General features: G+C 43.2%; 2 protein-coding genes across 2 annotated transcripts; both read left to right on the forward strand.

The window, feature by feature from the left end:
• Positions 1-292: 292 nt before the first annotated feature.
• lztr1 (leucine zipper like post translational regulator 1) lies at positions 293-7,230 on the forward strand. Its single transcript, XM_076731299.1, has 19 exons — positions 293-952; positions 1,062-1,124; positions 1,208-1,264; positions 1,356-1,435; positions 1,524-1,632; positions 1,819-1,902; positions 1,989-2,046; positions 2,162-2,301; positions 2,399-2,600; positions 2,830-2,940; positions 3,033-3,125; positions 3,262-3,357; positions 3,798-3,987; positions 4,102-4,271; positions 4,471-4,754; positions 5,007-5,156; positions 5,623-5,728; positions 5,859-5,939; positions 6,370-7,230. Exons 1-19 carry the CDS (start codon positions 801-803, stop codon positions 6,484-6,486), a joined length of 2,343 nt encoding a protein of 780 aa, XP_076587414.1. The 5' UTR covers positions 293-800; the 3' UTR covers positions 6,487-7,230.
• A 1,505-nt stretch (positions 7,231-8,735) lies between these two features.
• cldn26 (claudin 26) lies at positions 8,736-9,392 on the forward strand. Its single transcript, XM_076729855.1, has one exon. It carries the CDS (start codon positions 8,736-8,738, stop codon positions 9,390-9,392), a length of 657 nt encoding a protein of 218 aa, XP_076585970.1.
• The last annotated feature ends 1,446 nt before the right edge of the window (positions 9,393-10,838 follow it).

Raw genomic sequence — 10,838 nt, forward strand, 5'->3', positions numbered from 1 at the left:
TCATAAATCACTGACTATTGCTTAATACAGTAGTTACAAGGCAGTATAAGAGAGATGTTTGTGTTTCCAGGTTGAAAGCCATATAAAAATTTACATTTGCAGACTTGTTTAAAAAAAAAACTCTTTGTTAATAATAATAATAATAATAATAATAATAATAATGATAATAATAATATCTTACTTACATGTCTAACACTTTTAATTATTATTATAGTATATTTTAGATGTAGTCTATGAGGATTAAATTGGTTTGTCCCTTTTCTTTTCTTGCGTTACCGGAAGTGAAGTACTCACCAGTCTCGCGCTCGGGGGCGTGGCCGGCCGTGGCTGCTCTTTAATGACGGTACTATTGTTTTGCTAGTTTAACGTTAGTTTTTTTTGGCTAATGTTCTTGATGCGAACTCTTTCACTCAGTATACATACTAGCTTAAGAGCTTTAGCGTATAAAGCAGATATATTAGTGTGGCGTTAGTGGCTGTTTGTTAACTTTTCATTCGCTGTAAATGTTAGCTGTTATTTGATTCGCATCTTAGCATTGGCACAAAGCTAGCTAGCAAGGCAAGGCTAGCTATGCGGCTAGTGGTAGTTTTTACCACCGCTAGTAGCTAACTGTCACCCGGAAGACTGTAATCCTCGAACGTAAATAAAGAGGATAAGCTTTATCTACACAGAGAGTACCAGTGTTAGAAACATTAGCTCTCACGCTGGAGGACTGACATAAACGATGGCGTTAACTGTAGCCGTCCCTGCTGATGAGTGGCCGTGACAAATGATGCGATGAGCTGGATGAGTTAGCAATAATGTCTTGTAAATCAACCAAAGTGGCACCGAGTGTTGATTTCGACCACAGTTGCTCCGACAGCGTGGAATATTTGACGCTCAACTTTGGCCCCTTTGAGACTGTTCATCGATGGAGAAGACTCCCTCCGTGTGATGAGTTTGTTGGTGCAAGGTAACATGTTGACAGATGAGTAGATACAGCCGTAACTTATTTGACATCACCGAATAATCTGCGTGTTTACAAGCTTGTATTCACCCCGAACTTCATTTGCTCTGTTAAGGCGCAGTAAGCACACCGTTGTGGCATACAGGGATGCCATTTACGTGTTTGGGGGAGACAATGGGTGAGTAGTAGTGACTGGCATTTTTCCTGTACGCTTATTGTCCACAACATCACATGCATTTATATCTTTATCTCACCTAATAGGAAGAACATGTTGAATGACTTGCTCCGCTTTGACGTGAAGGACTGCTCATGGTGTCGGTAAGATTACAGCAATGCACTGTAAAAGAGCAAATAACATAAAGATGGATGTATAATCTGATTTATTGCCTGTGTTTGTTATTCACTGCAGAGCCTTCACCACGGGAACTCCACCTGCTCCCAGATACCACCATTCAGCTGTTGTCTATGGCAGCAGCATGTTTGTTTTTGGTAACTTAATTCAAATTTCATTCATTCTGCACATTTTAAACTCATGTGATATTGAAACTTTGCATAATTATGACTTAATGTTTTTCAGGTGGCTACACTGGAGACATATACTCAAACTCAAACCTGAAAAACAAAAATGACCTTTTTGAGTACAAGTTTGCAACAGGGCAGTGGACTGAATGGAAAGTGGAGGGGAGGTAATTTATTCACAACATATTACACTGAATAGTGTTTTCTTGAACCTGCAAACACAACCACCTTTTTCATGTCTGGGGCCAGTTTAAGCCAACCAGTTCCTTTTCAAAAGTTTGGGTATTTTTGCTGCAGATCTGTAAAAAGTGATGCTATCAGAGTTAAGCCTTGATGTCTGCTGTTTGTTTCAGCTTGCCGGTGGCCAGGTCTGCACACGGGGCCACTGTCTACAGTGATAAACTGTGGATATTTGCTGGCTACGATGGAAATGCCAGGTATATTTGACTTTTTCATGCTTTTGTCACAATGGACACATTATTTTTTCATATGTATTATTGACAGATATTTTCCCCATGTGCAGGCTGAATGACATGTGGACCATCAGTCTGCAAGATCGAGAACACGCATGTTGGGAGGAGGCCAGTATAATACACAATTCGTAATACTATAACAACAAGAACTTTGAGAGTAGGATACACACAAACACTGACATGTTTTTGTTAACGTCTCTGTCTCTGCCTTTGTGTCCATCAGATCGATCAGAGTGGTGAGATTCCTCCATCTTGCTGCAACTTCCCTGTAGCCGTATGCAGGGACAAGATGTTTGTGTTTTCCGGTCAGAGTGGAGCCAAGATCACCAACAACCTCTTTCAGTTTGAGTTCAAGGGCCACATGTGAGTCCACTTTTTGCTTGTGCCAGTGACTCACCTCAGTCACTCATCCTGCACTTGTTTGCGATCCATGGGACTAATCATGACACCATCTTCTCAGGTGGACACGCATCCCTACCGAACACTTACTGCGTGGCTCCCCTCCGCCTCCCCAGAGACGCTATGGTCACACTATGGTTGCCTTTGACCGCCACCTGTATGTGTTTGGAGGTGCAGCTGACAACACTCTCCCCAACGAACTGCACTGCTACGATGTGGACTCTCAGACCTGGGAGGTGATCCACCCCAGCCTGGACAGTGAGGTATGTGTTTTGGTTTTTGAATTCCAAAACAAGATACTTAGATACTTAACAGCAGAATCAGTGATGGTCTCGAGAGTATGAGTGCTCCTTTACTGCCATCCTGCATATGCAATTAAACACATCTGTTAATGAATCCTTAAATACGAATTGTGCAGCAGTAATTTTGGACAATCTCCTCACACATACTTATGTTCAGACACTGATTTTTTTTCTGTCTGTGCCTCCTCAGATGCCCAGTGGGAGACTCTTTCATGCTGCTGCTGTGATACAAGATGCCATGTACATCTTTGGAGGAACTGTGGACAACAATGTGCGCAGTGGGGAGATGTACAGATTCCAGGTTAGCGTCAAACACATTCATTGTGAAGCTTTTTTGGAGAGTAGTTTTAATAGTTTTGTGCTTCTAAAAATCTATTTTTCTCCTTCTTACAGTTCTCCTGCTACCCAAAGTGTACTCTCCATGAGGACTATGGCAAACTGTGGGAGAATCGTCAGTTCTGTGACGTGGAGTTTATTCTGGGCGAGGTGGGTTTTCATGGTCGGTATGTGGTACGTGGAGGCTGAGCCTTGAAAGCGCTGATTACAAGTACAAGGTTACTTTCACATTATCGGACAAAAGTGATTTTTCTGTCTGTTTGACTCTTTGTTGTGCTGTTTACAGAGGGAGGAGAGAGTCTTGGGGCATATTGCCATAGTGACGGCAAGATGTCAGTGGCTGCGGAAGAAAATCCTGCAGGCTTGGGATCGGCAGCGACAGGTTAGAGCCATGCAGCAAGTACAATTCATTTTCTCTGACAAAAATCTGTACTTGGATATCACAAAAGTGATGTTGTGTTGACATAACTCCCAGCTGCTGTGTCATTATTCAAATGTCAAACAGCCATGAACTGACATAAGGCTGAACTGGCAGAAACAGAGGAGCTCAGTCCAATTAACTGTTCAAATTAAGAAAGGATGCACCTGTGCCTCTGTGTCACAAACCACAAGATAATAACCTTCATGTTGATAAGGTTAAGTCAGTGTCACAATTAACTGACTCAGCACTAACTTTACATGCAAACTGAAGCTGCAAAGAGAATATGAAACAGCTGGCATGGTATAAAAAGCTGTTGTAAGAGTAAGAGGTCACTGCCGTCGAGGAACCTCAGCTGGACTGGAAAGTGTTGCATGTTAAAGTGTTACATAATCTGTGTGCAGAAGACTAAACAGGAGAGCAGTGAGGAGAGTGATGAAGGGGCAGGTGGAGGACCGAGGGATATCCCAGCAGGCAACAGGCCATCGGGAACACAGCCGCTGCTAGAGGTAGCCATCAGGGAAGCGGAGGCCCAGCCTTTTGAAGTCTTGATGCAGTTCCTCTACACGGACAAGATCCAGTACCCACGCAGAGGTACTTTTCTCCTCATGGTTTTCCTGTTTGCCAGTCTTCAGATTGTAACAGCGGAAATCCCCAACAGAGACCAGAAGAGCTGATGATTTGTCCTTTCCTTGCTTGTCTTCTTAGGTCATGTCCAGGATGTTCTTCTAATCATGGATGTATACAAACTGGCCCTTAGTTTTAAGCTTTCTCGCCTGGAGCAGCTGTGTGTGCAGTACATTGAGGCATCAGTGGACCTGCAGAACGTCCTCAGTGTTTGTGAAAATGCCAACAAGCTTCAACTGGACCAGCTCAAGGTACGTCTGTATAACTGTTAAAGACGAACTTAATGTCGGCTTCAAATCTCGTTTTTCCTGCCCTCCAGTGGTTGAAGTTCAGGGTGTCTTCGGTACAATATATGTTATATTTCAATAATGCTCTGCACTCTGTGGTACTTTTTAAAAACAGAGAAATAATTTATTTTAACATTCATGCTACCATTATTTCTTCCTCTAGGAACATTGCCTTAATTTTGTGGTGAAGGAGTCGCACTTCAACCAGGTGATCATGACCAAGGAGTTTGAGCATCTGTCCACCCCGCTGATTGTGGAGATAGTGCGACGAAAGCAGCAGCCTCCTCCCAGGCTGTACTCAGACCAGCCTGTGGACATCGGGACCTCCCTCGTCCAGGACATGAAGGCTTACCTGGAGGGAGGCGGCCTGGAGTTCTGCGACATTATCCTGCTGTTAGACGGACACCCACGACCTGCTCATAAAGCCATACTGGCAGCCCGGTCCAGGTAGAGAGAACATCTGATCTGCTTTTTGCACATACAGCAGCTAAAGCAAGATAGCAGGCCACTTTTTTATTAGTGGAAAATTTCTTTTTATTTGCCAAATAAACAGCTTAGTAGGAATATTGTCTTTTTGGGAATAAGGGCAAAAAAGGGTTATTTTGTGCATGTAAACATACGTAAACGTCATTGTTCTTGGTCCAGCTCAACTCAGTGATGCATCTGGCACATTTTAACTTTAACATTTTCACTCCTCAGTTACTTTGAGGCGATGTTTCGCTCCTTCATGCCCGAGGACGGTCAGGTTAATATCTCCATCGGTGAAATGGTTCCAAGTAAGCAGGCCTTTGAGTCCATGCTGCGTTATATCTACTATGGTGATGTGAACATGCCTCCAGAGGATTCTCTGTATCCTTCTCAACTTCATACTTTTATATTAATTTGCAACTTTAATGAAAAGAAATTAGGATTGAGGCCTCATCCTTGAAGTGGGACACGGCTTCTGCTCCTCTCAACCGTTGAGCCAGAAAATACAACTGTGATGAACAGAGAGGAAGTGTGGTGGAGTTAAACTGGGCCCATAAAAACCTACAGTCAGCATCAAGTTATTGTAACTGCATTGTAATGGACTTCTTTGATGCTTTGCATGAAAGAAAATCTAGCTTTTAATTTTTTCATTAGCATTAAAATGGTCTTTTGCTGTATTTATGTCCAGTTTTGAAGTTTCCTGTCGGTCTGTCAAATGTTTTCTGTGCCACGCGGGTTGTCAGAATACATATGATCTTGCTTTTCAGCAAAATGAAAATCACAAATTTCTCACTGTAATGTTGCCGAGAGAGAAAAGTTTTTCCCTTCCTTGACCTGTGATGAACAGCTATCTGTTTGCTGCACCATATTACTACGGGTTTTCAAACAACAGGCTGCAGGCTTACTGTAAGCAGAACCTGGAGATGAACGTCACTGTGGAGAATGTCTTGCAGGTATTTATGTTTTTACCCAGGGGGGGAGAAGTGACCTAATTTGAAAGCGTTACCCCATACTTGAAGATGTTTTTTATGCCACATGAATCACTTCCTCACTCGGTTCTCCCTCAATATGTCCTCCCTTCAGATCCTGGAGGCGGCTGATAAGACCCAGGCTCTGGATATGAAGAAGCACTGCCTGCACATTATTGTCCACCAGTTCATTAAGGTGGGTGGGCTTGTGTCCGGAGCCCTGGGGGTTTGCTGCCCACTCACTGCAGCTGAGCTAACCCTGTAGGCCTGTCTTCTTTGCGGGAGTTTGACACCTTTGGCCTCCCGGTGGATCGCCCTCCATCTTCTGCGTAGAGAGGCGACTGTTTACAGCCCGGCCGGCTGTACAAGCACCTCATCACATAACGATGAGGGCCAAAGTGCCACTCTGATTATTGTTTGTTATTCAAAGACACAGCGAAGCACGCAGTTCTCGCCCTCCTTCACCGGAGTGTTGTTAGTGTTTCCGTTAAGCTTCTTTCTGTTTATCTTCATTTTTCATGCATGAGCGATCAAGTGCTGCTTATTCCTCATTTTACTCTGTTTGACTCATTGTCTTCATTTTGTGGCTCATTTTTTTCATTTTTTGCTCTCCTCCCCTCCCAAAGGTATCCAAGCTCCCCAACCTGCGGTCCCTCAGCCAGCTGCTGCTTTTGGACATCATTGAGTCTCTAGCTACACACATATCAGACAAACAGTGTGCTGAGATGGGCTCCGACATTTAGGATGACGCAGAGAGCCGGGCTCTTTCCTCCTCTCACAGAAGCCATACATCTCTGCTGCACCTCCTTCTAGTCATTCCCTCGTCCCCAACACGCAGTACTTTTCTTTATGTTGGACCTGGCATGTCTCGACCCCTTTAGGCACTATCAAACTGTTCTCGTCTCGCACTCTGCATCTCAGTGAGGAGTGAAATCTGTGAGGACACCAGATTCTAGCTCTGCTACCATTGCTAAATTGTCCAAAAATTCCCTTTTCTGTTGATTTTGTCATTTATTTATTTTGATTACACAGAAGAAGACGTCTGTCAGGTTGTTTTCTGCTCAGTATTGCTGCTGCATTTTGAATAGATATGCAGTGGACTGTAATAATTCATACTTGTGACCCTCAGTTGTTTTAAGTTATCTGCTCAGATACTTAAAGCGTAATATAAAATGGACATAATATAAATCTGTACTCACTCACTTATTCTCATGTCTGACAGTTAACACACCAGGATTAAGAGTTGTAAGAAGTCAAAATCATTATATGAAAATAATCAGAATGTATGTCTGTCTGAAAGCTGTTTTTTGTTTCATGTTATTGTCAGTGGCACACTTAACTAATCACCTCTTACCATTACTAATAGACAAGCTGTCTTTATCCATACGATATAATGTGTCTATGTAGTGACATCAGTATACTGTTATTAAGTATTTACCACATGAGTTTCATGTATTTAAGGCCTTAATAAATCTTATACAAAATTAGTCATGTTGTACTGAGTCTCTATGGCCCTCTCATCCTTTAAGCTGTCTATTTAAGTGAACTATCTGATAATGGAATTAAAGTTTTTGCACAGCCATCCTTTGGCAGCTTTCCATAAACAGTAAAATGTGCCAACAGTTGGTTGAGTGTTCCTGACCTAACGTACCGTTAAACCCTGCACTCATCCAGCCGGCTTCACCTGGCTGTGTAGCTACATTGCATCTGCGTATGCTCAGCGCAGATTGATAGTCATGACAGCTTGGATTTAAACTGAATTTCTCAAAGTAACTTAAACATGTTTTAAATCAGAACTGATGTTGTTTCTTTATAATTACACTGGATTATACAAATGTTTTTATATTGAATACCAGCACATATCTGAAATTCCTACGCAGACCCCTGCCATAAACTAAAGCCATTGTAATACTGAAAAAAGGTTAAAGTCTTGACCTTTCATCAAATCAGCTACGTCCTTCAGAGGTTTCAGTTTCCACAGATCTGCGGATGATAAGGTCAGACAATGCTCTTTGGTTTGAGAGGGTGAGCTCTTTCAGCTTCTGCGAGGATTTGGACTCACAAAGATTTTTAATTGTGTAATTTGCAACGTCATACATTCTTTTTAAAATACTTTTACAGTAGTCACGACATTCAGGCCAACCCTAAACACTCTATATTAAATATGACTTGAATAAAACGGACAGGCTGTAAGATAATGCTGTGCTTTGGGAATGATTGAGGCCTTTTATTTTGAAGTTCTACCTTAATTTTGTTAATGGGATTGATTAAAAAAGGTTGACCTAAACGCTGAAGCTCTAGATTGGATTTTCTGTTAGCTGCCAGTTGCACTGCAGGATCTGTGAAGACCCTCTGTGGAATTCACAAAGTGCTGGACTCGTTTGGACTCTGTTGTAAGTACCGTTGCAGTGAGCACAAAGTGCTATTCATAGTCCAGATACTTGAGACACTTGGCAAATCAAAAGCTCCTCTTTCGAGCTGCTGAGAGTGTAAATGTCTTAACTGAAATTATGCCCAAGTCTCATCAGTGAGATCAGTAAAACAATTAATCTGAAATAATGAAAACTTTGAAAGATGGAGTGAATTTCACCGCCGTGAAGAAACATCATGGTCGTGTGTTTAGCTTTTACTTCTTTCATGTGTGTTTCAACCACCTCCAGTTTGCTCATGTTTCATTCATTTAAGTCCACTTGTGCGCACACACAGCCCAGAATCCCACTGGACATATCTGGTTTCATGTAAAAACAGAGTTCATTGTTCACCGTGATGATATTGAACACTGAAACAACACAGTGTGTCTGTTGTCATGCCGCAGTCCTGGATAATCTCTCACTTTTCAGGTGCATTTTATTAAGGAGGCTGAATGAGTGGGCTGGGCCGGGTGGTTCCGCTACCTCCACAGGTGGGACGGGCTACAGAGCCATTCTGGATCTGGGACCTGTTACGTAGACCTTCACACTTGAGCAGGAATCACAGCACAGCAGAGGAAAATATGGTTTTTCTAACAACTAAAATCATGCAAAGAACTGCACTCTTTGTGACGTTTGGAGGTTTGGTCACTTCTCTGATCACCACCTTCCTTCCGCTGTGGAAGACAATGAACTCCGACCTGAACGAAGTGGAGAACTGGTTCTCTGGACTGTGGCACACCTGCCTCTACACCGAAGAGGTGGGGATTCAGTGCAAGGCCTACGAGTCCATCCTGGGACTGCCGATGGACCTGCAGATCTCCAGGGTGCTCATGTCGGTGTCTATAGGCACTGGAGGTTTAGCCCTGCTGGCCGTCTTCCCAGGACTGGAGGGGGTTGAGGTGTGCATGGGGCAGCCTGAGCTGAAGAGGCGGTTCCTCATCCTCGGCGGGGTGCTGTCCTGGGTGTCGGGGCTCACCACTCTGGCTCCTGTCTCTATTGTGGCGTACACAACAGTGGTGGAATTCTGGGATGAGGGTTTTCCTGATGTGATGCCACGCTGGGAGTATGGAGAGGCCATGTTCTCCGGATGGTTCGGAGGTTTGGCTCTGGTCATCGGAGGGACTCTCTTCTTTGTCGCTGTGTGCATGGGGGACTTCGACCAGAGACCACCAAGTGTGCCAAACAGCCCTCAGGTGAAGCACAGGACAAAGCACTACCTGAAGACAGAGGTGTTATAGACTGTCAGATGTGTCACCTGCACATTCGTGTTCTCCATAAGAAGGACTGTCAGCCTGTGGACTTAAGTGATGAGATAATGAATCTGACTGCAGGAACATGAAGACTACATGGTTGTTAATTTGTTAATTTCTAAGTCAAATTGTTACTGAAAGTTTCAAACATTTTCCTGTAATCTCAGTTTCTGGTTGATAGAGAGACACAAACTATTAAAGTCCGATAAAAAGCAGCTGCAGTACTTTTTATTCCTTTAAAGTCTACAGAGGACAAACAGGAGAGAAAGTGTATTTACCAGTGGACATGCTGCATATTATACTTTTCTTTGAATGAGAATAATAACCTCTTGATTTTAAATCAAAACTAGCGAACTTGTACATCTACGGTGGTGCAGCGTCCAATTTACAGGTCAGTGACTCTCTAATTGATTGCTGGGTCTTTTAATTTAATGAGTACAGATGTGAGACAAAATCAGTTTCTGAGTACATTCAGTGTAAAATATAACAAAATCAACAGTAACCTAAATGTAAAGTCCCTAGAAGACGTACATAAAGATGAACAGTAAATAGCTTCTCTCCAGCCCCATGTACGGGCCAGTGTCTTAATAACAGGAAGCCTGAGCAGCATTAAAATGTCCAACATTCGTGGTGCAGAGGGTCTCTGAGCCCACTGGCAGGGCAGGAGTGAATAGTTGCATTCCAGTGCTGCAGCTCCTCTGTGTTACCCTGCGTTTTGGGAGGGACTTGGCACCGCCGGCTCCTCTTAGTCCTTTATGCACTATTTGGCTTCGCTGTGCTGCTGTTTGTTGTGATGATTAGCACTGATTTGGATATTTCTGTTAGTTTCTTGGTTGTCACAACAAATCACAAAATAATACAGAAGAGCTTGAGGTCAGTTTGTGTGACATCAAACTGTGTCTAGACTGTGTTTAACATTTGCTGAAGCACCAGTCTGTGCAGATCTAATAAACCATCAGGTCGAATCCACCCTAATAACAGCTGACATTAATATCTTGGCAGGCTATGATTTGATATTTTAGCTTATGAATGATTCACTCACTTTTCTCGCCTCTCTTAATCTGGGTTTTTGGATGCTGCAGCTCCCTCTGGCCCCTGCAGTAGAGAGTACCCTCCTGTAATTCAATTAAACTGAGTGATGTATTGGTGATGTAACGCAGCCCACTCCCAGGGAATCTGATCAGTCATCTTGTTGTTCATGTGCACACAGCCGACCCCTGGCTTCCACTCAAACAAGCTTTTACATGTGCTTGAACACACGCAGAGAGCAACACAAACACACTCACACTGGAGCACATGTGCACGTGTCAGCTGTCAGCACGCTGCTGCAGGAAAACAGTGAAAATCTCTTTTGTCCGATCAGTCTCATTTTTCATTTTCTGTCTCAGGGTTGTTAATGCTGCATCCTGATCATCATCCTGTGTCAGTGCCGTC

Source organism: Chaetodon auriga, chromosome 5 (genome assembly GCF_051107435.1).
Source record: "Chaetodon auriga isolate fChaAug3 chromosome 5, fChaAug3.hap1, whole genome shotgun sequence".
Taxonomy (NCBI): Eukaryota; Metazoa; Chordata; class Actinopteri; order Chaetodontiformes; family Chaetodontidae; genus Chaetodon; species Chaetodon auriga.

What these genes read in the sequence shown, in the direction of transcription:
- lztr1 (XM_076731299.1), top strand. Translation starts at nt 801, where the DNA reads ATGTCTTGTAAATCAACCAAAGTGGCACCGAGTGTTGATTTCGACCAC. An exon ending in CAGCAGCATGTTTGTTTTTG is followed by an intron (nt 1,436 to 1,523) that starts GTAACTTAATTC and finishes AATGTTTTTCAG; the next exon opens with GTGGCTACACTGGAGACATA. An exon ending in GATCCAGTACCCACGCAGAG is followed by an intron (nt 3,988 to 4,101) that starts GTACTTTTCTCC and finishes TTGTCTTCTTAG; the next exon opens with GTCATGTCCAGGATGTTCTT.
- cldn26 (XM_076729855.1), top strand. Translation starts at nt 8,736, where the DNA reads ATGGTTTTTCTAACAACTAAAATCATGCAAAGAACTGCACTCTTTGTG.